The sequence below is a fragment of the Oryza sativa genome, chromosome 3 (assembly GCF_034140825.1).
Source record: "Oryza sativa Japonica Group chromosome 3, ASM3414082v1".
Lineage (NCBI taxonomy): Eukaryota > Viridiplantae > Streptophyta > Magnoliopsida > Poales > Poaceae > Oryza > Oryza sativa.
This window is the reverse complement of record NC_089037.1, coordinates 1,287,214-1,312,484: the sequence shown is the minus strand read 5'-3', so window position 1 is coordinate 1,312,484 and position 25,271 is coordinate 1,287,214. Positions and strand designations below refer to the sequence as shown.

The window sequence follows — 25,271 nt, the reverse complement described above, 5'->3', positions numbered from 1 at the left end:
GCCCTATAGATGCATGGGACCACGATGTCATTGAGCTTGCCTAGCTGGTTGCACACTTTCATGTGGTAATGTTTGATGAAAAGTAATGGAGAGAATAAGCTGACGGTGTAGGGCCATGCCGTTTAGGAGAAGCTGATGGCGTTGTCAAAAGAATAATTTGGACCTGCCGTTCTAACATTGGCCTCGTTTAGTTGGGGAAATTTTTTTTAGTTTGTTCGTCACATCAGATATACATACACATATTTAAAGTATTAAATGTAGTCTAATAATAAAAAAAATTACATATTCCGCCAGAAAACTGCTAGATGAATTTATTAAGCATAATTAATCTACCATTAGCAAATGTTTACCGTAGCACAATATTATCAAATCATGGCATAATTAGGCTTAAAAGATTCGTCTCGCAATTTACACACAATCTGTGTAATTAGTTTTTATTTTTTTCTACATTTAATACTCCATGCATGTGTCAAACATTCGATGTGACACCGTGAAAATTTTTGTTTTGGAAACTAAATAGGGCCATTGTAGATCACCTTTTTCTTGCATCCTCCACCTTGTAAAACAATGAAATTCTACTTTTTTCATCATACAATTAAGAGGTTTGGTTTGAAAATTCAAAGATGCCATTTAAGCATCCACCAAAAAGACACGAACCGGCGTGTGAGGCTAGTATCAAAGCAGACCGGGAGTGGAAAGTGACATGCTAGAATCTGGAAGGAATGGAAAATGGTATCCGCTGTAACCCCTTTCTATTCCATTTTTAATTGCTCCCGATACTTTAGGTCCACGAAAAATATCCCATGTAGAGCATCTTCAATGTGTTTGCTATTTTTAACTCCCTATCTAAGCAGCAAGTAGCACTCCAGAGGGCTACCTAAGGCTGAGTTTTTAGTGAGTTTGGTCTGAAAAATCCTTATTAATTATGAGGACGGTTCTTAAATCGATAAACAGTACATTATATCTAACACTTTTCTATATATAAGTTCTTTAATAAATAAATAAATCTATTTTTTAAGTTTGTAATAATTAATACTAGATTAATCATGCAGTAATAGCGTGTTGCAAATTAGCTCATGCAAATCGCTCGGTCCAAGGGAGCCTAAATCTCACTTCCTATTTTCATCCACATTTTTCTACAAGTATCTTGTAACTACCATCAACAATTTATTCGCACCAAACATTCCACTCGATTTATAGTTCACTAAAAATTCAACACCAATTCTCTAGTATATTTAACTATTTAAGTACAAATCCAGAAAAAAGAATGAAGCAATTCCTTAGTACAGATTTACTATCTTCCCATGTTCTGTACACGTTCATCAGTATCAAATTCGGTACAATTTCATCGTTATAAAATAAAGATCAGCTTAGCTCTCTCGAGCTCAGAGCTCCCCTCCTGAACGCCAGTTCCCTACCTCAACACTTCTCCTCTTTCTCGGCTAGAGCTATAGAAGGTCCCTAAAGCCTACCCGATGTTCGAAGTGGAGGAGATGCGGCTCATACCTAGTCCACTTGAGCTTTGTTTTTGGGCAAATCAAGCTGGAGTTTGGTATGAGCTTCATGACAAGACTTGTATGTAGATACTACCCACTTACAATAGTATAGTTGACACAAGAAAGAGCCAGACCATTAATCCACGGGAATAATTCCTTTTTATTATTCTTCACTCCTCTTCAAAACCTTCTAAAACTAGCAAAATATTCGTATGCCATTATATATGGGTTTTTTTTTAAAAAAAATATCATGGACATATTGCAAATAAGAAAAAAATAATTTATTTCTAAATTTAGTCATGGTTTTATGTTTCTTTACCTTTTAATCATTGCTTTTGGACCATTAAAGGTAGATGTTAAAGGTGTAAAATATGTAGGATCGAATCACAAGAACTAAGCCAACCATAGGGGGGGTGAATGGTTGGTATACCCAAAAACCGAAAAATTTTAGCGGAAATAAAAGTTACCCTCGAAATCGATGGAAGTCGGTCTGACCGAGATTGATCTGCCGGTCTGACCGAGTCGATGTCGCCGGTCTAACCGGTGATGAATCTCCGGTCTGACCGCCGAGATCGCCTGCCGCGCCTGTCGCCGCTGTCGGTCTGACCGCCGTGCTCCCGCCGGTCTGACCGCCGCAATGCCGCCAGTCTGACCGCCGGTGAGTTGCCGGTTAGACCTCCGAAACCCGGTGAAACACAAATCGAAGAATTCTTAAAGTAGATGACGACTTTATTGATTCTCTCTGTGTTTACAAAGTGCACCAACAGCACTCCTTACAAAAATTTCGACTAAACTCGAAACCCTAACTCAAAACTCAACTCAATTGCTCTCAAAAGCAATACCGGGAAGCCTCACGCTCCCCCTCTATTTATACATGAGGTAGGCAGCCTAAAGCCACGAACCAAACTCATACTAAGAGTCCTAAACACCTTAGGAAACCCTCTAGTACAAGAAAGAAACTTTACATAACCAATTGTACCAAATTTGGACTCCTTCCAAATTCGACTCCGCATCCCATACGCACACAATAACTCCATCGTATGCCATATGGAATCTCCATCAACCACGTGCATCAACTCTAGCCTAAGTATCCCGCATGATCTTTGACCACCACGGATGTCGTCTTATCCCCAAGCCGACTCCCGGTCCATCACCGCAAATACTCTCCCGAGACATCGAGTCACCTACACATGGAACAAACAAAGAAACCATATTCCGAGACCAAGCTATCTCCAACTTGACTCATCAGCAGCAAACAATAGTATTACATACGTATAGTATCCATCTAGAAGTTATAATCATGAAATAAATTCGGACATCTAAATAAACAACCCGAAACCGAAACCGACACAGACCGCGGGCTGCGCCGGTCTGACCGCGCATTACACGCCGGTCTAACCGGCTACCAGAGCTCGGTCTGACCGGTCACATAAAATGACGAATCCTGCGATCACGTGTGAAATCCAATCATATCCAAAACCACTTCGTGAATAAATTCCAAATAACAAAACCAATAATCTCCAATGCCCAATTGTTCATCACAAAATAATAATAAAAAACACCTTTGATTTTACAAAATATTTAAATGCAAAAACGACTTTCACGTAGGTTCCATGTGTCAGTTTAGGGGACTTGGTGGTGGGAGTGGCAGACTCACCATATCCACCACTCTTTTTTTTCTTTTAAAGTAGTATAGATCTTCTCTGAAAGTCCACTAGGAGTCGATGTTAAGCTTAATATAACATCGGCTTTTATCTCATCTCTTGATCCAAAAGGAAATAGGAGCACATGTGATTTGAAATGTCACAGTAAATCCCAGTGAAAAAAGCCTAAGGAAGTGAGCTATGCTCATGCTGCTTTTACTACTACTCCATCCGTCCCATAATATAAGGGATTTTGAGTTTTTGCTTGCAACGTTTGACCACTCGTCTTATTCAAAAATTTTTGAAATTATTATTTATTTTATTTGTGACTTACTTTATTATCTACAGTACTTTAAGCACAACTTTTCGTTTTTTATATTTGCAAAAAAAATTTAAATAAGACGAGTGGTCAAACGTTGCAAGCAAAAACTTAAAATCCCTTATATTGTGGGACGGAGGGAGTAGTACTTACTAGTGCTAGGCTGCTAGCTAGTACTAGGATTTTTGATGTGAAATAGTAGTGGAGATTCTCTCGGAACAGTAATTTTGGAACAATCACGAGTAAAGCACCTGTTAGGATGGAACTTTTCGTAATACTAATACGTTGTGAATCGAGTGAGCATGATCTTTTTATAATCCTCGTCGAGCGCGAGATCTGATTGTCCGGTACAGTATTTTATTCAACCGAACATGACAAAGTGTTTTAACGTCGAAAAGTCACTAGTTTACCTCGGGGTGAGGTGAGCAGCCAATCGGGTGGGGTGTCAAAGACAGAAACCAAAAGGCAGCCAGTCATCAGAGCGGTCACTGCGGCACACGTCGTGGGGCGTGGTTGGAGGTTCGCTCAAGTCGTGGTCGTCCTCGTCCCGGTTGGATGGACTAGGGGGTGCAATGCAAATAGCGTATGGTTACGGGCGGGTAATTGCAAAAAATGCGGCGCACCCGTGTTGTGGCACCAATAATGTTGGGCTTCTCTCCCCGAGAAGAGACAGCCAATGGGGGGGGGGGGGGGGGGCGGAAGCGGAACCAACTTTTTCGCCGGATGGGAAATTTCGGCCTCGCTTTCCTTGTTTGTTCGGCCCGGATGCATTACCACTTCTGCCCCTGGGTGCGGTGGCCATGATGACGATAAAAAACGGAAACGCAACCGCACGCACTCCTCCTGTTGCCGTTTGCCTCTGTCTCCCCCTACCGCGCGGTGGGGTGGCCACTACGCGAACAAAGGGAAACGGCAACACCCGCAGGGACCAAAAAGGAAAGCCGAGGAGGAGAGGGAGGGGAGAGAAGGGAGAGGGGGTCGGGGAGAAAGAAGAGCGAGCGAGCAGCTTTGGCTACGGCCAAACCCTACAGCGCCTCCACCACCACTCCTTGCCTTTTTTGGTGAGTCGCCCTTTGCCGACTCTCAGATCCCCTTGCGTTTTACCACTTTTGCCTTGTCCGCCGCCCCTCCAATTGGGATAAAAAAGAAAAGAGCTGCATCTCTCGCTGCTCCTCCTCCTCCTCCTCCGCCGTGCAGGCCGCAGCCGCTCGTGTGGTTGGTTGGTTCATCGGCGATCGAAGATGGTGCGGGGGAAGACGCAGATGAAGCGGATAGAGAACCCCACGAGCCGCCAGGTCACCTTCTCCAAGCGCCGCAACGGCCTGCTCAAGAAGGCCTTCGAGCTCTCCGTCCTCTGCGACGCCGAGGTCGCGCTCATCGTCTTCTCCCCGCGCGGCAAGCTCTACGAATTCGCCAGCGCCAGGTACGCACCCCCCCTCCCCCCTCCTCCTCCTGCCCAATCTGCTCTTCTTCTTGTCCCCATCCCCCAATCTTCTCTTGTTTTGTTGCTTAGTGGTGGGGAACGGGGGTCTCATATTAGTTTATTACTAGTCTTTTCCTGAAATCCCTAAGAAGAAAACCTGCGAGGACCGATGGATCTTCTCGCTGCCTGTGCCAAACTCCTGTAGCAACTGCCCCCCGCCCGGCTTGATGGCCCTTCGTGATGCGTCCGCAGATTTTTTCTTGCAAATTTTTTTGTGGGTGTGATGAATTACTAGTATAACATCTGCACTATGCAGATGCCATGCTGCCCTCTCTCTCTCCTCCCCCAAGAATCTGCTTATCTTGATTATTTCTTCGAGCTCTTTGCCTCTTTCCCCCAACCGCACGTCTCCGCCCGAGAGATTCTCGCCTGGATTTTGCCGACGAGTGCGTTTCTGATCTCCTTCCTCCAATCCTCATGCTTGCTTGCTGCAATCTGGGCTCAACTTTAAAGTGTCCACTGCCGTCTGGCTATAAGGACAGTTGCTACTACATGTAGGGGATTCACTATTATACCCGATAAATTTAATGACGACGGCCAATAGGAAAATTCGGCCTGAAAAGACGGCAAAAACTATATTTCCCCGTGTGGCGATTGAGGTCAGTCTAGAAATTTGTCGAGAACGAACGCACTTAATGCTTTGTCTGAACGAACGCACTTAATGCTTTGTCTGAAGAAATATTTCAGAATCCCTAGAGCAAGTTTAATAGCAGAGCTCACTGCTTATTATAAGTCAATGTTGGAGCTAACTTGTATAACAGGTTAGCTATAAGGTTAACTTTATTTTTTCCATTCTCTCTCTTTCTCACTCTATGAATTTAATGCAAATTTTTTGGAGCTTGTGTGGAGCTGGCTCTTGTATGAGAGCCAACACTACCCACTTTTTTTTATCTCTCTCTTTTACATAAGCATATAGCTTGCTTATAGCCCATTACTATTCTTGCTCTTACTGTATTTTTTGGGGGTCCGGGCTGCTTAGACGTACGGCTAGTTAATCAGTGATTTGTTTTGCAATACATGTTCTTTCTTGGGCTACTTGCTGTTGCTATCATTTGGGCTGACATGACGTGCAGAAACAAAACCAATGCATGTGATAGTGTACTGCTGCTGTATGCACGCACTGTGGTGGATTTTATTTCCTGGCCACGTACTGTATTAACTAGATAGAATTATCGGTTCCACATCTAGGGGTGGTCTATTGCTTCATTAGAGAGTACTACTATGTTGTATTCAGTGGTACATAACCACCGGTTCTTTACATCTCACCGGCTAATCTTATCAATTTCCAATTACACATGACTTAATTAGTATACGCTAGTTAACTAGTGTATTAGAAAAGCTATGCTAAGCTACTGAATTGCCAAACTTCACTTTGCTTTGTTCAGTTGCCGTCTAAACAGTCACACTACTTCCATAAAGAAATTAGTTGTGAGACTGGCAAGGTTAGAAATTCTGAAAACATAGGCAACTTAGTACTGGCATTCCGGAGGGCAATATGATATGAGCACTAATTAGTTAATGATAATGTACGTTGCAGTAATCTTGCCGTGCATATGAATTTCTATGCGTAACATGCATGAAAGCACACTAACGGGAGTTTCCAGGGAGCCTCCAATCTTATTAATGCTGTACAACTAAAACAACATGTAGCTTATTGCCAAAACTGCATACATCTAAAATAATAATGGATAAAAGAAAACCATGAAATTCTATGTCTCTGATCTTTCTCGTCGTCTGAGGTCATTACCTGAAGATAATATGTAATGCACCCATGTGATTGAATACAAGGTAATAATAATATATACATGAACATAGGGTGGGCACTGACTAATATGAATTAAACCAAGATAATACTTGGGGTGGAACCTGAGAACCACGTTATTATTTAGATATGGCAGCCGACCATAATAATCCAGAATGGTAGAATGAAACAAACATATTTGCTTACCCTACGATTGTCTATTAGTCAATATGGATATTTGCCATAATAGACATAAATAAGTTAATGTGGTTCATTGGTCTTCTTGAATAGTTAGTACAACTAGCATGTATTCAGGTTTGTGCAGAAATTAAAACAGGACACACATATTTTATCTGTCAGTTATTGTTTTGAGTTAACCTTACTGAAATATATGTGTAAAATTGTGTACTGCAAGATTATTTTCAGCTGATTTTATTGATGCATGTTTTGAATTAGAAAAGGCAGCATTATCTCCTAAAATGTGTCGTATAAATAAATATGCATTGGATCTGTTTTCAACAAAAACATAGACTATGGCAATTGTAGGTGTTGATTGAAAGCATGCAATAACAAAATTTTCCTGTCCCTTAGGATAGAAAAGGCTCCTCTTACCTTGAATGCAATAGAGCTCTTTGTCATTATGGTTTCTTTGAGAAGAACTTTTGGGTTGTTGGTTTCAATTCTCTAATGGAATTAGTAAGATTATTGTGTGATCATAATTTGGAGTAACATTTCCCATTACCCCTATGTACGCAATACCCTTTCGTTTGTTACATATTCCCTTAACTTGCTTACTTATCATAATGCCACTTGTTAGTTTCCCTTTATAACAATTGTCATAGAATAGTTCTTTGTCGCATACTCCATAGAGCAACAAATAACAATTTTAGTTAGTTTGAATAAAAATTCTGTATTTAAATTTCAAGATTTCATACCTATAGGTGTATGTATCTTTTGGCATGTTTGCAACCTTTTATTTTGGATATAGACATTTTAGTTTTTAGCATATACATCAAAGGATGTTATAGCTTCCTTATCCAAACTAATAGAATAAACCAAAGAATCTATGATAGAGAAGACATTACATTTGGATCGCTAGCTTATATTTCTTTTATCATGCATAGCAAAGAGAAGCAAATAAAATTATTTGGATGCAAAGTCTGCTAAATGACGATATGCGTGTGTGAGTTCGTCATTGTTTCTACGTTTTCTTGCTCTTGTGGGTGTAGGCCCAATTTGGTTCTCTACCAGCGCAAGGTCTTTGATGTCATTATTAGCCTTTTCTTTTCTAGCGGAGCGAGAATCTTCTAGCATTACCAAATGGCATGCCTTTCCCATCAAGGATAGGATTTTTCCTTTCTAGATATCCAAGCGTACCCTACATTATCTCACCCAATGATACTTCTCTATCATTGATTATTCTTACTTAAATTTCAAAGGATTGTAATAAACTTTCGTTTTGTGCATGAACCTTCATACTAAAAGGGTAAATAACACATAGTTTGTTAATATTAATTTTATAGATAATATATAATGTTTGGGGCTTTGCATAACATTTGGGTATAACATGATATCATCTGATAAAAGTTGGTAACCAAAAGAATATATCAGCATGCATGCTTTCAGCATAAAAAAGGAACGCATGAGTTTCGTACCAAATTTAGTGAACCGTTACATGTAGAGAAATGTGGTCTCAAACTCAACTTCAAGATCATAAACAGTGCACGTATCACTTAAAAAAATGAGAGACAAAACATTAAAAAAATTATGAACACAAGTTACAATATATTATCTTGAAATACCATCTCATTTAGAGGATGAGTTCCTTAACTCAATATCCAAGTCTTCATGATCATTTGTTGATGAGGATTGAGACCACACTTCCTTCTCTTTTCCTAATTGGATCAGGAATATGCCCCAAATCTGAAAAAAAAAATCATTGAAAAAAATCACCGATATGCCAATACATCATTGGTAAAGTCTATAAATTTATCAACAAATTTTCAACGCCATGATATTACTAATACACGTTGACATTGGGCCTTTGTTGATGCTATGTTCCACATCACCAATCTATTGCTGATATATACAAGCTTGGAAATGATAATGACCAAGCCATATAGTATCCTCTTCCTAAGAGAGTATCTAATATAAGATACGACATCACCTTACTTTTTGGTACTTATAATCATACATTGATGTGTCAAGTATTTAGATACTAGTGATATGCACTTTTGGATATATTCATTTAAACTATATCCACATTTTCACCATGAATCATACAAGATTTAGCATAAGGTTCATTTTGGCTGAAAATTATAACTTAATTCTAAAGTTTTTAGAGAACCTAACATAATTGTGGACATCATCATGGTCTTGTGACTTTGATTCAAGTTGGTTGGGTGATGCACATCAATTGATATCTATGATAGTCTTATAGTATTAGAAAAAGTCATGTTCATCCTAGACATTTGCATCATGCTCCAATGTATTTTTAGGTGTTCAGTCAAAGATCATGAAAAGATAGAACAAACACATATGGTGGCTTCCATGGATGCCCCTATGCTACTTTTAGTATTAGAAGGAAAAATATTTCTGGGGCCTTTTGAGGTGTAGATGATTTGGTAATTCCAATATTAAAAAAAAATTAAATAGTTGTATCCAAGCTAATTCAACATTCATAAATAAGAACATGGAAAAACTAGAGTTGGGGCAAATCCATCTTGTACCTCATTTTGTGCCATTGCCATACAATATTCCCGCGGAAAACGTGTGTAGTTTCATCTAGTTTTATTTAGATTGGGAGAACGAAGTACTACAAAGACAACATCAAGTCTGATGTCGATATATCTAAGCTAGCGTTGCTACTTTGACAAATAATGAGCTAGGCACTAGTTTGAAACTGCCAGGCACTATTGCCATATGTTGGTGATTGGTCCCACTAGCCTTGTCACATGCAAAGTCCACGAATCCTCGTTTTCGCTCCGTGCTACCTCTGGTGAACGACACATCCCCTAAAAGACGAGCATTTATCTCTTTCTAGAGAAACCAAGAATAGTGTATCGTTGCGTTATCCAGAACCTATCGCCCTATTTTATCCAAATGATAATGTTGGCTAGTGCCATTGCACCATTACTCTAGCATGATCTAGCCTCCTAAACACGGAGCAAGATGGTCAGTAATCCTTTAAAAAAATCTCGGACCACATATAAATGTAATAGTTATAGCTACCACTCTTTGATGTTCGAAAGGAAAAATTCAACACTTTATAAAGTTCAATACCTACTTTACGTACATAAAATAATTAACACTATCTTTTGTATGGTAGGTATTTCATTCTTTTTCAATGAATTGCTTTTGGATTTCTCATCTAACCATTACTCTTTAATGGCCACACAAGAAACTTGTCACACCCTGCCCTTTCACCACCTAGCAGTGACACCTGAGAGGGTACGCCGTAGGAAATCAACGCAAGCTGACTCCCCTGGAACCACGATAACGGTACTAGTCTCAGGATACAATTGCTGGTACCGCGGTCAATCGAGATGCACCATGTCAACTAAACGCGGTACATATATATTATACCTTTAAGAGTTCACACTTTCGGAGCAACTTCTGGAGTGTAATAGGCAATCAGGGTAGCAACAGCGAAACCTTGTGTAGGTAGACCCAATCCACAAACAACGGTTTGGGATTTGTAAGGAAACCCTAACCATCAAGTTCACTTCTCTTCTCGAGAAGGAAAAAACGGCGGTTGAGTACATACGTACTCAGTAAGTCATGGGTAACTGAGAATGCAGGCTGGAAAGGAGGGTTGGGTTTGTTTCGCAAATTTTGAAAACATTTTTCCAAAACACTAAGTGTGGCATTGTTTACCAAGTGGTCGGAAAGAAGCATATGCCTTGATCTTGTCCGCGAATTGCTTTGCAACAACTCAAGCGGACAAAACAAATATTAGTTGGTTAAAATTATTCTGCCGGTTGACCTTATCATGACATTGGTGGAACACCATCAGCCCTCAGGCAGCTTCCAACTCCTTATCATGACATTAGACAAATATTAGTTCCTTTTCACTTTCAAACCATCAAACGTTAGCCCATCTCATCAACTCATCTCTTTGGGTCCTAAAGCCTTCCATAGTCTCCAACACACAATGCTTTCCTTCGGGAAACCTAATATATGACGCTAATTGACATCCTGATCTACACAAGATTGTTTCAGACCACGTAATGGTCCTCCATCAGTCACCACGACTGATTCTGGTAATGATTTCCAAACCCACAAACCACTTTCGCAAAGCATAGGCAAACAAATCTACGTGAGAGGAATCGCCACACATTCGCCCATTACCATTTGTAAGACTCTTCGAATTAGTAGACCTTTACAGAGGTTGTAAACTTCACCCACAAGATGCGATCTTACTCCTTCACTGGCCAAGCTGGGAAGGTTTGTGACAAGGCCTTTCCAAATCCAACTAGGGGTACCTCATGTCACATAGAAGGATTCTCTTTGAACTGAGCATCAGGGAAACTTCGGCCCTCGTCTACTAAAGAATACGGGATGCCGCTACTCAATCGTGCATAACACGTTAAACTTTGTTTTGTGCCTAGCGCAACAAATCAACTCACATCTCCTCATCCGGGGCATTCCCCAACTATTGGAAACAAGGCATACTTGGCCAACTATTTACTTAGCCAGAGGTGCCCCATACCACCCATATAGTCGCACTATGAGAAGCTCGGATAAAATTACCAAGGAATAAGTCCTTATATGCAAAATATAAACCACCGCGTGTCAGTTTTTAAAAGGATTCACAACATATTTTTCCACATCAACAAACAAGGGTGATGTGAGCTCATGAGCACGGTTTACCGAGGTACCACGGGGTGGAGCGACAAGGGATTGGGGGTCATCAGCGTCCTATTGGAGTAATGCAACTACTGGGTAGGTCTGTTGGTTCGTCGTGCGAACTGAGACCAGTCAAATTTAACGTGCTCACTAGCAATACAATTCGCAAACAAAACATTTCTAAAACAAGGAGCAATATGATGAAAAAGTGCCTTGCCACTGTCTTCGTCTTCGAAGTCTTAAAAAATCTTCGTCCGAAATAAATTTTGTCGTCGTCGACTACGTGCATCAAAGAGAAAAATAAACAAAATCCTAAAATAAAATACCATTGTTAATAATTATAAGTGTCATTTGGTAGATTTCAATCTTAGAAAAAAAAATGGAGACTTGAATGGGATCGATCGGAGTTACGAATAGGGATATATGATTTTTTGAACATTTAAATGATTTTCTGGAAATAGAAAAGGAATTATTTGAAATTTGGAAAAGAATATTCTTTGGATCACAAGTAGGGATGCAAGCGGGCTGACCGGTGAACCTACTTATCTGTCAAATAAGTAGTAACCCACGGGTTCACGCATTGTGGTCCGGTTTGTCGCACCTAGAGATACAAGTGGATTGATCCATAAACCCATATATAGATCAAATTAATAGGTAACCCGCGGGTCAATCCGCGGGTTATCCACTAATTTTGCTTATAAGCGGGTTCATGGGTTGGCCCGCTTGCATCCCTAATCACAAGTGGGTCCACAAGTCATTGAGTGGGTGAAGAAGGAGATAAACTGGATTTTTTTAAGGAAACTGGGGGCACGGACTTGGTCTTTAGCCCAAAGAGGAAGAAGGGTGACGAGGGTCATAAGGACTTGGAAATGCAGTGGGTTGAAGTCGACCTATGCACACGTGTCCTAGGTGGTGAGAGGCTGGCGAGTGGGAGTGTAGGGGTGGTGGCCCGCAGCGGCCGACGTGGTAGGCCATGCAGGCTTTGACCAAGGAAGGAGGAGACTAGCTAGAAATATCGATGACAGGTGGCACTCACTAGCGCATCACTAATTTACGGTGGTTTCAAGCCGACGGAGACCATTGGCACATTGAGTGGGCAGGTGAAGAAGGGTGAATGGCTCGGATGGGGTAGATGATGCATGATAGGGGCTAGTAGCGTGGAGCCAAGTGTGGCGGCGAGCGGCCCTCGCTGTGCGGCGACCAATAGAGCGGTGACTTGGGTGTGTGATGGTTCGGGTGAGGTGTGACTCTTCACCAATTGAAGATAGAGGGGAGAAAGAGGGCTCATCAGAGGAGAAGAGGAGAATGGTGGCGACAAAACATCGACGGATGAGATTTGGGGAAAATAGCTCCATCGATGAATAGGGCTCGGGGGATGGCTGGAGCGTGGTCGCTTAGTGGTGATGAGTGTGGTGGTGGCGTTGAGTTGGTTGTTTTGAGGTTGGTGGTGGTGGAACCGCAGTGGGCAGAGTGATAGCGACTGACATGGAGCGGCATCGTGAAAAGGTAATGGTGTCGGTTTAGGGGCTCGATATGGAGGGATGGACGCGCGTAAGACGTTGAGCGGGAAGGATGGAAAAGAAAAGAATCGAGAGAAGAGAGGGAAGGAAAGGGATCATAAAAGAGAGTAAGATGGGAGGAGAGAGTGGGCTTGACAGGTGGTTCTGTGGGGAGCACGGTCGCTAACATATGGACCCGCGCGAGAGGTGGTGCATGCATGCATGTTGGGCGTGTGCCGACGGCCTTGCGTGAGTTAAGGAGAGGGGATCGGGCCGTTGCTGATCTGGGTTGAGGGGAGAGAGAGGAGGCTAGTGTTGGGCTAGGCTTGTGGTGCGCGGGAGACTTGAGGAAGAGGGAAGGGGAGGAGGGAGAGGAAATTTTTAGGGAAGCTTTTGAAAATTTCTAGGGAAGCTTTCTAGACCATGTGCATAGTAACAAGTGAAAATTTCTAGGGAAGCTTTTGAAAGGCTATTTGAGGATTTCGAGTTCGGATTTGAATACAAATTTGATATTTGAACTCAACAAATTAAGGGGATTCGAAGGAAAGGAACTCAAGGAATTTGTTAGAATTTGATAATGAGAAATTCAAGAGGATTTGAAATACAGAAAGTAATTTTGGATCGGGGTTTTTGTGGTCGAGGGAGAGATTCAATTGAGACCTTTGGCACCTATGTCCTTAATCACACACAATATTTCACTAATGTGGTAATGGGCAATTGCATCCATTCCCCCACTTTCAATCCCAACTGTTGTTTTACCCCCACTTTTTAGGGTTTGCAAATTTGCCCCCACTTTTTTGAAAACAAACCTGACGGTTGCCCTCACTTTTGACGGTGTTAGTTCCAGGGGCGAAAGGACATTTATATCTTTAGTGGTTGTTGCATTTTTGCCCCCTTTTTTTCATCGTGTGATTTTACCCTATTATGTAATGATATAAGATTGTGATAAATAATTCAAATATGAGCACATCTCGTGTGATGTTTTTGTACTTTAACAAAAAAAATGACAAATACTAGTCAAGTATAGAATTTGAACATAATTCTAGCAGCATTTCAACAGAATTTCGACACAAATAGCACAAGTAACATATATATAGCAAACATTACAAATTGTCCAACACAAATAAGCCACAATACATAGATGTCATAGACCACAAACATTACTTAGTGTTACATAGTCATAACAACACACATTACATGTGCACAACATAGAAGGCACAATACCACATATTACAAGTCCAGATCATATTGCAAGTCCATATTAGCACAAAAGTGCACAAAATTATTTAAAAGGGGCATATAGATGTCCAAATCATGCAAACCATGAAGCTAGCCTCCCTCCTCTTCATTGCCTTCCCCTTCCACCTGCATCGCCACTGCCACTTCCCCTTCCACCTACATCGCCACTGTCACTTACCCTTTCCCTTGCACTTGCACTTGATGGTTAAGAGAGATCAACAATAACAAAATAAGCATAAGCAAAATCTGAAATAAGCAAAAATTGAAGATAAATATAAGGAAAGAGCAATACATGACTCACTTTGATGTGCAACACTTGGTTCGTTGTTCCCCTCTCTACTGTTCCAATTTCTAAAGATGAGTGCCTCCTCTTTTGACTTGCTGTGGGACCTCCTTGGCAAGTCTTGGCCGTGTGGCCTAGCTCATTACATTCAGTGCATTATTTTCTCTTACTAGTGCCAGCCTCATCACTTGCCTTTATCCTAGCCATTCTTGGTCTCCCAGGGTTCCGTAACAATTTAGGCTTCTTGATTTTATATCCTATATCAACATGTCCATCTATCCTTCAATGTCACTGGACTGAAAGTCCCTACATATGCCTTCTTGAACTTCTCAATGGAGAACCAGTCATCCACAAAATCATCGATATGGACATCCCTACTAAGCTTCGCAATGAAAGCTAAAGCATGACCGAAAGGCTTTCCAGTCACTTGCCAAACCCTACAGGAACATGTTTGTTACTCTCCAAATGTACTGCATGCCTAAAGGTGCCCACAGTTACTTCAGCTGTTCCAGCTTCACATATCAATAACTCATGTTCCTGGATATTCTTGCTTTTAGCATTCAGAGACTTTGTAATAGCTGGAATTATTCTTTCCTCCATGTTACCAACAATATTCCATCTTACAACAAACTTGTTTGTGATGATCTGTCTTATTGCATCATGCATGTCCACAATCCGTCGATCCTTGGTTGTTGAGACCCAACTATTGAAGCATTCAGAAAGATTATTATTGATGTAATCTACCTTGCACTCTTCAGAAAATTTGGTTATGCTCTAAATGTATGAATGATTGTTATCCAACCAGGAAAGTGCATCGGAACACTTCTCCTCTATCTCACTCATGAAGCTGTTGGTAGCCGCTCACATATTTTGGGCAAATAGAGGGCCATGGAACTTCTTTTTCATGTTCTTCCACAAGTGCCTCATGCATTCTCTATGTTCCACTCCTGGATAAACATCATCTACAACACTCTATATTCCTTTGCCTGCATCTATACTAATGACCAAACCTACAATAGGACTATAGTTCTTGGTTATTCAGTTGAAATTGAATAGATGGAGCATGCAAGAAACAACTTAAAGAATAGACAACTTTTGGAGTACCAATAGCTTTGTTCATGTTCTGAACAAACCAAGTCCAATTTTCCTTAGATTCGGTCTCAATCACCCCATATGCACTGGAAAAAGTCAGTTATGACCATCAATTGCAACAGCTGATGCCAACTGGCCTCTAGACCTTCCAGTCAAGTGAGTGGAGTATATATCTATGTAACGCCTACATCCTTTCAAAAACCCATTGATATAGGGTTTGAGAGCAACAGAGAACCTCGTGAAGCAGACATCACCATTGCACTCTTTACTGTCCAACTCATCTAAGCTGCTTGGCACTGATCTTAATAGCTCTTCACGATAGGTAGGCAGAAGATCGTAGCTGTCATCCCACTTTCCATTTATCCTCTGAAGACCCTAAATTATAGGATATTAATATGGTGCTTGCAGATCCTTTGCTCCCCTTGAGGGGTTATCCCGCAACAAGTCCACCACTCGATCAACTACCCACTTAGTTGAGGCCATCATTTCACCATACTTGTTGAAAGATAAACAAGTGTGCTTTGGTCCACTTGTCTTAACCTACAAAAAAATAATGAATAGCTTTCAACTTATTGAAAGTACCTTGCATCCAATGTACTTGGGGGCTGTAGATGCAAAAAAAAGGACACTCGCAACCCTATTCCGCTCTTTTACAAATGGCTCTAAACATTTTTCTTGTCTTTCTTGATGGTTTCAAAAGCATGATCATTCAAGATAGTATGATGGGTAACTGCGAACTTGCATTGATCCCAATCAGGGAACACCACATCAACATCAATACAAGCATCATGAACATGATATGCAAAGACATTACTTGTCTTTCTTGTTGGTTTCAAAAGCATGATCATTCAAGATAATATGATGGGTAACTGCTAACTTGCATTGATCCAATCAGGGAACACCACATCAACATCAATACAAGGATCATGAATATCATATGCATAGATAGGTAAATCGTCGTCGTCGTCATCCTCGTCAACTATTTCTTGATCAGGATCAAACTTAGGGTCAGAGCAATTAGAGTCAGTAGATTCGGCCAAATCTGAATCATAGCTACTATCACTATGTGCCACAAGTGATTCAGTGTCAGAGTATATGCCCTCATCATCAATTCCTACCGCATCGTTATCATTTGAACCCTTTTTTTTTATTTCTTGGCTCTCTTTTGTGTGTCTCTCATTTGTGGCTCCCTAATTTGTAGCAATCTCACTTATCCATGCTCTAGGCCTTACTGAAGGATGACACCTACATTTTGTGGGTGAAAATTGCAATGGACCATTGAAATTATTGGCTTGGGCATCGACGCACACAACCCCCTTATCTACATTGAGTCTAAACCACTCTAGCATATGCTTATGTGATTTTATCTCAACAATACCATCATCTAAAGAACGCCGCAAAATCAAGTACTGTTTAGAACCCCAAATGTAGTGTTCAGCTATAAAATTAACAACTTGCAGGAGATCATAGTTATGCATATCAATATTTTGGGTTGGCAAGGTTTTACATTGGAGGTTTTTCTTTGGCCCTCCATCCGGCAAACTAAAAAACGACTTAACTCTAACAACTAATTCCAAGCGCAGTTTTCAGTGAAAAATTGAATGGCACAGCCAGCGACTTGATTGAAAATCTAAGAAAGAAAGGATGAAAAGGAAAGAAATTGGTAGACGTGAATAAAAAAATTGAAAAAAATAGTCTTAGCAATATATTGGGAAATTGCGCGGGGAAAAAGAGTAATTGATGTTTTCATGATATATCATGCCCCGTTAAACTTTTTCATGTAAAAACTTATAGTTGAGAAAAAAATGTCAAAGAAAAGAGTACAACCTACAGATCAATACTCAAAAATAAAAAATTAGCTACTCTATTTTTTCCTGATCTAAATGAAGGTTTTGAACTGAGTGGCCAATTCCTGGTTGTCAGCAGTGTATTGTGTATGTTCTGCAGCTAGCTCCTATCCTTTTATGCTTAGTAGTATTTCTTCGTCCTCGTTGCTCAAACATGTTCTTCGGTCCTCAATAATTTGTCCGTAGAGGTTTGAAGGCCGATTTGGAGGATATCGTAGATACAGGTACCATCAATACATCTCGTGCTAGTTTTGAAGAGGATATGACATCCTGTGATTATTCCACAACCTGTGTACATTGAAGTGCGACGATTCATGTCTGATGGCGATGCTATCCAAATAGTTGGACAACTCTATCGTCAACACTTGGTTGAACTACCATTGCCACCATGGCTGGAAGATGAGCCTCCACAAATTCTGCTACACTATGATTTTTCTTACCTGTTGCAAGGGCGGGTGTGGGTATTTGCAATGTGACTCCCTAAAACTTTAATTCATACTTTTGGAACACCTAAAATGATTTAGTATTAACATCAGAATAATAGTTGGAATAATCAACATATTTAGTTTCTCCAATAAGTGAACAAAGATTGAGGAATCGATGTATTTCCCTCTAGGATCAAGAATAAATGCAAAAGCATACAACATGGGGAGGTTTTTCCAATATTTAAGATAATTTTGTTTCACACTAAAGACTGCTGGTCCTATAAGTTCATCACTATCATACTCTTTGAACAAAGTGGCAATTTCAAGAATCTTATGCAAATTTAAATTAGCTGTTGGATAATATACTTTAGAAGTTCAGATAAAAAGAAATTGAAAGAACCTCTCAACAACATACTAAGTATATGTCTATCAATAGCAGTTGCCCATCACTTGTCAAAACATCACGTGTTTGAAGAAAAATAATAAGCAAATCCTTATAATGTAATACACTTTAACATTAGATAAGTGGCATTCCACCGATGTTTTGTACTGGTGATAAACTTACGTGCACGCTCATCCGATGCCACACAGTACCTTTTCCATTGGTGCGATGGTTAGAACGTGATTGCTTAACGAATGGCCTCAATGTGTACATTTAATAACTTAAACCCTTTTTTAACAATTAGATTAATAATATGGCATGCAAAGTGTTGATGCAGAAGAATTTGTAGATGCATTATCCAATGTCGTGCCCCATGTGTCGTGCAGACACTGCTTGTTGTGTCCGGCCGTGACAATCCGCAAAGTAGCCGTGCCATGTCGTGCAGGCCCATGGGCTATGGCGTCGGTCCATCCATGGCATGGTCGGACGGGCTGTGTGTTGATGAGAAAGCATGGCGGCCTGGGAGATCAACTTAGCTTCAATGCAGGTCCAAAATATTTATAAGATGTGGGTGTGCCAACTAGTTTTATCCTGCAACTAACAAGATGTATAAATTGAAGATCAAAGAGCCAATTGGCCAATAAGCCGATATACCAATGCTAGCCAATGTCGATACCAACCTATATCTATAGGGTTTTGATCAATCAGCTATATGTTCAATGTATATTTTGACACTTGAGTAAATAATGGTATATAGACAATCAACTGATAATGTAATTAAACAATGATATAATCCAATAGAAACCAATCGGTCAATAATGATATGATAGAATAATTGTTTGATCCAAAGGTTAAGCATACACCGGCTGGTGTTCTGATGTCAGTGAAACCTTTGTAGCAATCAGCTAAAACCAACTTGTATTTAATCCTTGTAAACTTATCCTGAAAAGACCGAGTTCAAGGAAGAATCGTAAAGACCACGGCATGATAGTTTAATTCTATTTATTAATTAGGCAAGATTTAGTAACTTTCCTTTTAACTTTAGGAAGTATTTATCTAGTGTTCGATTGTTAACATCAAAATTTTGTAAGCCCCGAAGTCATCATCAATCTAGAGTCAGTATCGGCTTCAGAGTCCTGAAATCGACCGATGCGAATTATCTGGTGGCCAATAGTTGGATTCTTGGTAGATTCGGTTAAGGAAATTAATCGATTAAAGGAAGTTTATCTAGTGGAGACCGAGTTCAAGGAGGATGTGGTATGGCAGTTTATCTATTACTCCCTCCGGGCTGATAATACTTGTCGTTTTAGACAAGGGTAAGGTCAAACTTTAGAATCTTTGATTATGAATCATTTTTTTAGGGAAGATTATGAATTATTTTTAAAATATTTGTCTTTCAAATATGGTGACTACATGTATAGATTAGTCTTAAAAAGTACTTTAATAAAATCATATATTTGTTAACACTTTTATACATATTATAATAGAAAATAATAGTTAAAGTTGTTTTTTTGGAGATCGTGCCCTTGTCCAAAACGACAAGTATTATCAACCCGGAGGGAGTAATTAGGAGAGTTTGTTAGTTTTTTTTTTTATCCTTGGTAAAATGTGTTTATTGTTTGATAAGTATTTTTATGTTTTTCTTTTATCTTTAGGAAAGTTTCTTTCTTTTCCAAGAAGGATTAGTATCTACCCTTAGGTATAAATATGTACACCCGTAGTCGTTGTAAACTATCTCACAGATCAATATAACTACTCTTTCTCGAGGTTTTATTTATCACTGGCGAAACTTGGCACCTGACGCGGGGCTGTATCGATTTTCGGTCTTCGGCGAAGGGGTAAGTCCTACGTTTCGCCGGTCATGGCAATTGTATCGACTATATTGGTATTGTCCAAGGTTGCATCGCTGCGATCTCTTGGATCGCTCTGGTTCGGATGATATATTTTCCTACCTATTTATCATATATCTCTGTTAATCTAGTTTGGCAGCGCAATTTCCTTGTATCGGCTTGAGATCTGCTTCAGGATTTTTGCCGATATTGGCTAAATTGCTTTGTCAGATTAGATTAGCTAAGGTATCCACCGCTCTTAAAATCAGTCAAAGGCTCGATTGTTTAGACTTTATGTTTCTTTGCATACTTCTAGTTGCGTCGACCTTAGTCGTGCTTAGAACCATAAAAACTAACCTACCTTTGATTGTCAACAAGGGTTTCATCAGGGTTTCAGCTGATGAGTTATCTGGACGTTGTATCGGCTTATAAGGATTACACACAAGTTGGATTTAGCCAATTGCAACAAAGGTTTCACTATTTATCTAATCGTTTGGATTTTATGATGTCGGTCCTTCAGCCGATGTATGCTTTAGCCTTCGGATCAACATTTGTTTTATCATATCATTATTAGCCGATTGGTTTCTATTAGATTATATTATTATTATATAACATTATTATCAGTGGATTGTCTATATATCATTATTTACTCAAGTATCAGAATATACATGGGATATATAGCCGATTGCTCAAAACCCCATCGACATCGACTGGTATAAGCATCGGCTAGTATCGGCATCAGCTGGAACTATTCCATCGACTTCGATCGGCTATTTGATCTGTTGTTTGCATATTTTGTCAGCTGCAGGATCAAACTAACTGGCACGCCCGCATCTTATCAATTTTTGGACCTTCACTAGCGCTAAGCAGATCTCCCAGGCTGTTGCTGTTTTCAACTTAGTTCGTGCTAACATAGATCTGGCACTATCGGCCGAGCCTGAATTTTTCGTCAATAGAATCTTACCAAATTTTGGTGTTAACACGGTGCTGGCACGACCTAGTAGCTCGTGGGCCTATGCCGAGTTAGGGCGGGTACTGTAGCAACGTGCCTGGCTCAGCCCGATAGAGCATGACCCATTTTGCCAGCTTTAGGTGGGGGTGAGCTTGGGGCCCTCCCTCTGGACAAAGGTCAAGACACAAGCTTAGGGTCTTGCCTTGGGTCATCGGATGGGATCAAAGCTCAGGATACGGTCATCCCTACCTTGGGGTTAGAATCCATGGACTGGTTGTGACAACAGCAATGCATTAACTACTGAACGTGACTTGTTGGTACTGTCATTTGCAAGGCAAGCTTTGCATTAAATGCTAAGTGACGCATATCTACACGGTGTGTGATGGGAGTTACGTGGTAGCGGTTGTGCGGCTATCATGCGCACCATCATCACCCCTACGAATAGAGCAAGGCTTTCAGATGGCATGGTTGACTGTCTTGCCGCTTAGACGGTCTCAGTGCATGTCCACACTTTCTTCCACCTTAGGCTGACAGTCGGATCCAGAAAGCGTCAATAGTGCTCTAGGTAGGACATGCGGCAAAGCGAGAAGTTGTCTTTCCAACGAGCACCGAGAGGGCCACACAAGGTCCCGACGACCTGGTCCACTTGTCAACAAGCGACCATATTTCATATACCTAATCCCTGTGCGCTGCCAGGACCTAGCCGTTAGAGTTTAGCCATTGTGGTATTCCTCGACTAACTGTATGGCAAGGTCTAAGGCCACCGGGTTAGGGGATCGAACCTTAGAGATCTTTCCTCTTAGAGATCTTTCCTCTGTTAGTCTCTGCATCGAAGAGCATGAGAAGAACCCCACGATATTATGCTAAGCGTGGCTTGAACCTGTATAACCGACTTTTCCTCATATACTCCCGCAACAACTCATGTTCTGCATTCCCTTGGGTTGAACTCACAAAGGGGCGGTCAATTGATTCCCCGCTTGAGAGCTCATTCCGAGTATCATTTTGGGTCAATAATGATGTCACCATCACATGGTTAGAGGATGTTACAAACATATTTATCAAACATGATACATTTGATATGTATATAGGAGCCATCAACATCAAATATACATATTACCGCAAACATATAGTTAGGGGTGAAAACGGTATGGAAATATCCTGATCGCCCGATACTGTTTCTGAGAAACTAATATAATAATAATAATAATAATAATAATAATAATAATAATAATAATAATAATAATAATAATAATAATAATAATAATAATAATAATAATAATAATAATTGTACCGACTACTACCATTTCTAAAACGAAGTTTTTCCAATTTCTACCAGCGTTACATTGAACTTGACACTGAATAGTTGAAAAAATATGGAAATTTCCTGACTGTTTTTGTCTGTTTTCGTAAAAATAATAAAATAATGGTATCGTTTCCAACCGTTTTCCCCTACCCTTAATTACAACATCCTATATACACTTTTCCTATAACCATCGGTTGATTTTCGGAACATCGAGAATCTCAATATACGTAACTTTATCCCAATTTCTGTTGTAAAAACTATTCCTTGAGCCCATTATGTATATCCAATCTTTATATTTGAGAAGATTTGGTTGGGATGGTTGTTCTTGTAAGGAATTGAATATGTCCACATTAATAAAGAAAAACAAAAGAAGAATTAAAAATTAATATGATCTAGCCATGAAACTTTAGACATTGTAACCATATTTTTACAAGGCCGACGTCGCTGCAACACATACACGACCGATGTCATATATTCTGGACAATCGTGGGTGGGACCAAAACTTTCTGAAAGTACTCATTGCACCCGGGTAACCTGTTGAATTAGCGGCTAGGTCCATTTGACATGAGGGTTGAATCCGTCTCCAGAAAATGTTACATTACCTTCGATGGCTTGATTGTTATGCGGCGCCATGAGAGAAGACTTTTTTTTCTGCCGGGGGGGGGGGGAGGGGGGGGGGCCTTCACATGGTCCCGTATCATCTTCATTAATAATCCATTCCTTCTATGCTCATGCTTGTCTTTGCTTGATCCATGCAGGTACTAATGTTAAAAAGAAATTTGAGATGTAGTATCTTTGGTTAAATATATAGAACGCATGTGCCTTTAGTTAATTAATATGTAAACATAGGCATGGTCATATCTAAGACGATTATGCCCTCATAAGACATCTTAAATACGTAGTTCAAATACATGAAAATCCTACACGTGGATTGTCTCGAAAGGTATTTTATAATAGTATTATTTTAGTAGGTTTTATGTATATATATTGTTCAATCTTCAAAAGAAGAGTTTCACAAAACAACAACTATTTAGTCAAAATTAGAATTTTGCTACAACTTTAGACAGACATTTCACCAAACAACATCGTAGTGGACGATTTTACTAGAATTTTCACTATTATGAGTGTCTTGCATGTGGACCTTGGAAATAGTTAGCTAAAGTTGCATCAAACTGATAATTTTGACAAAATGGTTATGATATTCTGAGATGTACTCAAAAGAAACTAGTGTCAAAGCCTAGAGTGAAGAGATCCCAAATCAAAACCCTACCACATGAAAATTATAGATTGGTAGTCCTTAGAAAGGAATTGAATGAGGCACATTGCATTTGAGCATATCTTTGTAGTTGTGAAAAAATGCATTAATTGATTGTGGTCATTTGCTTGCAAAATATATTTCATTCTCTTTTTGTTGCTTCTCTTGTATATATTTTCTTTAATATATATATTTACAGTGGGGGTCTCCCTCACTGTTTTTGGGTCAATATATATATATATATATATATATATATATATATATATATATATATATATATATATATATATATATATATATATATATATATATATATATATATATATATATATATTTATTTATTTATTTATTTATTTATTTATTTATTTCATTCTCTTGTACTAGTTGAACCCCGACTATTATCCTTTTCGTGCATAGTCTTTTTCCCATCAACGTATTGCTACCGTTTAATTGTTGCCCCTTTTTTTTTAGAATTGTGACCACAATTGTGAGAACTATTTAATTCATGTAAGAAAACTACTTAGCATGCTAAATATGTTAACAATTGTGACCACAATTGTAATAAAACTACTTAATTCATGTTCTTTTGCATGTCTTGATGTAGTCTCATCTTTATTGGGCATGGTAATTGAAGATAAATTGCTTGATAACATATTTATCGTTTTCTATGGCATTTGTCCTTGGTCTTTTTGATATACCAACAATAGTTGTTTTATCATCATAAAAGAATACAGTGTAATTAAGAATAGTCATTCTTTTTTTAAAAAAAAAACATATTAGTGCTAAGATAAATCTAGAATTGAAAATCTTTGTTATTTTGTCTCCAGTTTGGCTGCCGTTGTGGTTATTTGTGGACATATCTTTGTAAAATGGGTGTATTTTGGCAATGGTACTTTTAGATGCTTTAATTATACTATTATGTCTATCTTCTCTATTTTCTCATATGGAGTGCACTTATTTTGACAGCATCACTACTTAGCTCAAAATGGAGATCTTGGGTCAATGAGAGAACATGCTCGATACACAAAATAGCTACCACATTTTTGCTATTTTATTGATATGTAGCATGTGATGTTTGTCTTAAGCACTTAGCAAAAAAAAAATGTAACTATCGATGTAAATTGTTTTTTTTTTCTCTATAAAATATTTGCCTCATTATTTTTAGTTGTTATGTTAATTACACAGTATTTGCATTAAAAAAGTTAAAATTCGCTATTGTGGTGCATGCTTATTAATTTAAAATTATAAAATTTGCTTTATTTCCATAGTTATTTGAGTTAGCTTCACCCATATGAGGCCATACCCTCCCAAAGACAGTAAAGTTGTACTCTTGTTTTTCATAGACCTTGGCTAGGTTGAGTTATTTATTTGTACTTGAACCTATGCAGTCAACCTCCTTTGAGATTCATATTAGATTATATATGGTACCTAGTATTAGATAGAAAATATGACAATTATTATATATAATTAACTGCCATTTAGGAAGAGGAAAGGTGCACATTAGCTTCCAAGATCTATCTAGCCCATTTGTAGGTGCATTGTCTTTCAACCAAAGTCCGGCTATTGTCTGACTTTGTGAATATGAATTAACCCACAATTGGCTATAATGCAAGAGTTTTTATGCTTGGCTCAATA

The 25,271-nt window shown here is 39.4% G+C and overlaps 1 protein-coding gene and 1 long non-coding RNA gene across 6 annotated transcripts in view; one reads left to right on the top strand and one right to left on the bottom strand.

Moving 5' to 3' along the window:
- Positions 1–4,302: 4,302 nt before the first annotated feature.
- LOC4331445 (MADS-box transcription factor 50-like) overlaps positions 4,303–25,271 on the top strand; it is a 30,552-nt gene continuing 9,583 nt past the window's right edge. The window contains exons 1-2 of one of the 2 annotated variants that reach the window (NM_001402027.1): positions 4,303–4,519; positions 4,656–4,881. In NM_001402027.1, coding sequence (NP_001388956.1) covers positions 4,700–4,881 — 182 coding nt within the window. In that variant the 5' untranslated portion in view covers positions 4,303–4,519; positions 4,656–4,699. Of the gene's footprint in view, positions 4,882–25,271 lie in introns of both variants that reach the window. The other variant, NM_001402026.1, reaches the window with a different exon arrangement.
- LOC9270432 (uncharacterized) overlaps positions 4,655–25,271 on the bottom strand; it is a 29,417-nt gene continuing 8,800 nt past the window's right edge. For 3 of the 4 annotated variants that reach the window (XR_010739990.1, XR_010739992.1, XR_010739991.1), the window contains 2 exons: positions 14,570–16,183; positions 4,655–14,465 (listed from right to left, as the gene is read on the bottom strand). This is a non-coding gene — a long non-coding RNA (uncharacterized lncRNA). Of the gene's footprint in view, positions 14,466–14,569; positions 16,184–22,754; positions 23,143–25,271 lie in introns of those variants that run through there. The other variant, XR_010739993.1, reaches the window with a different exon arrangement.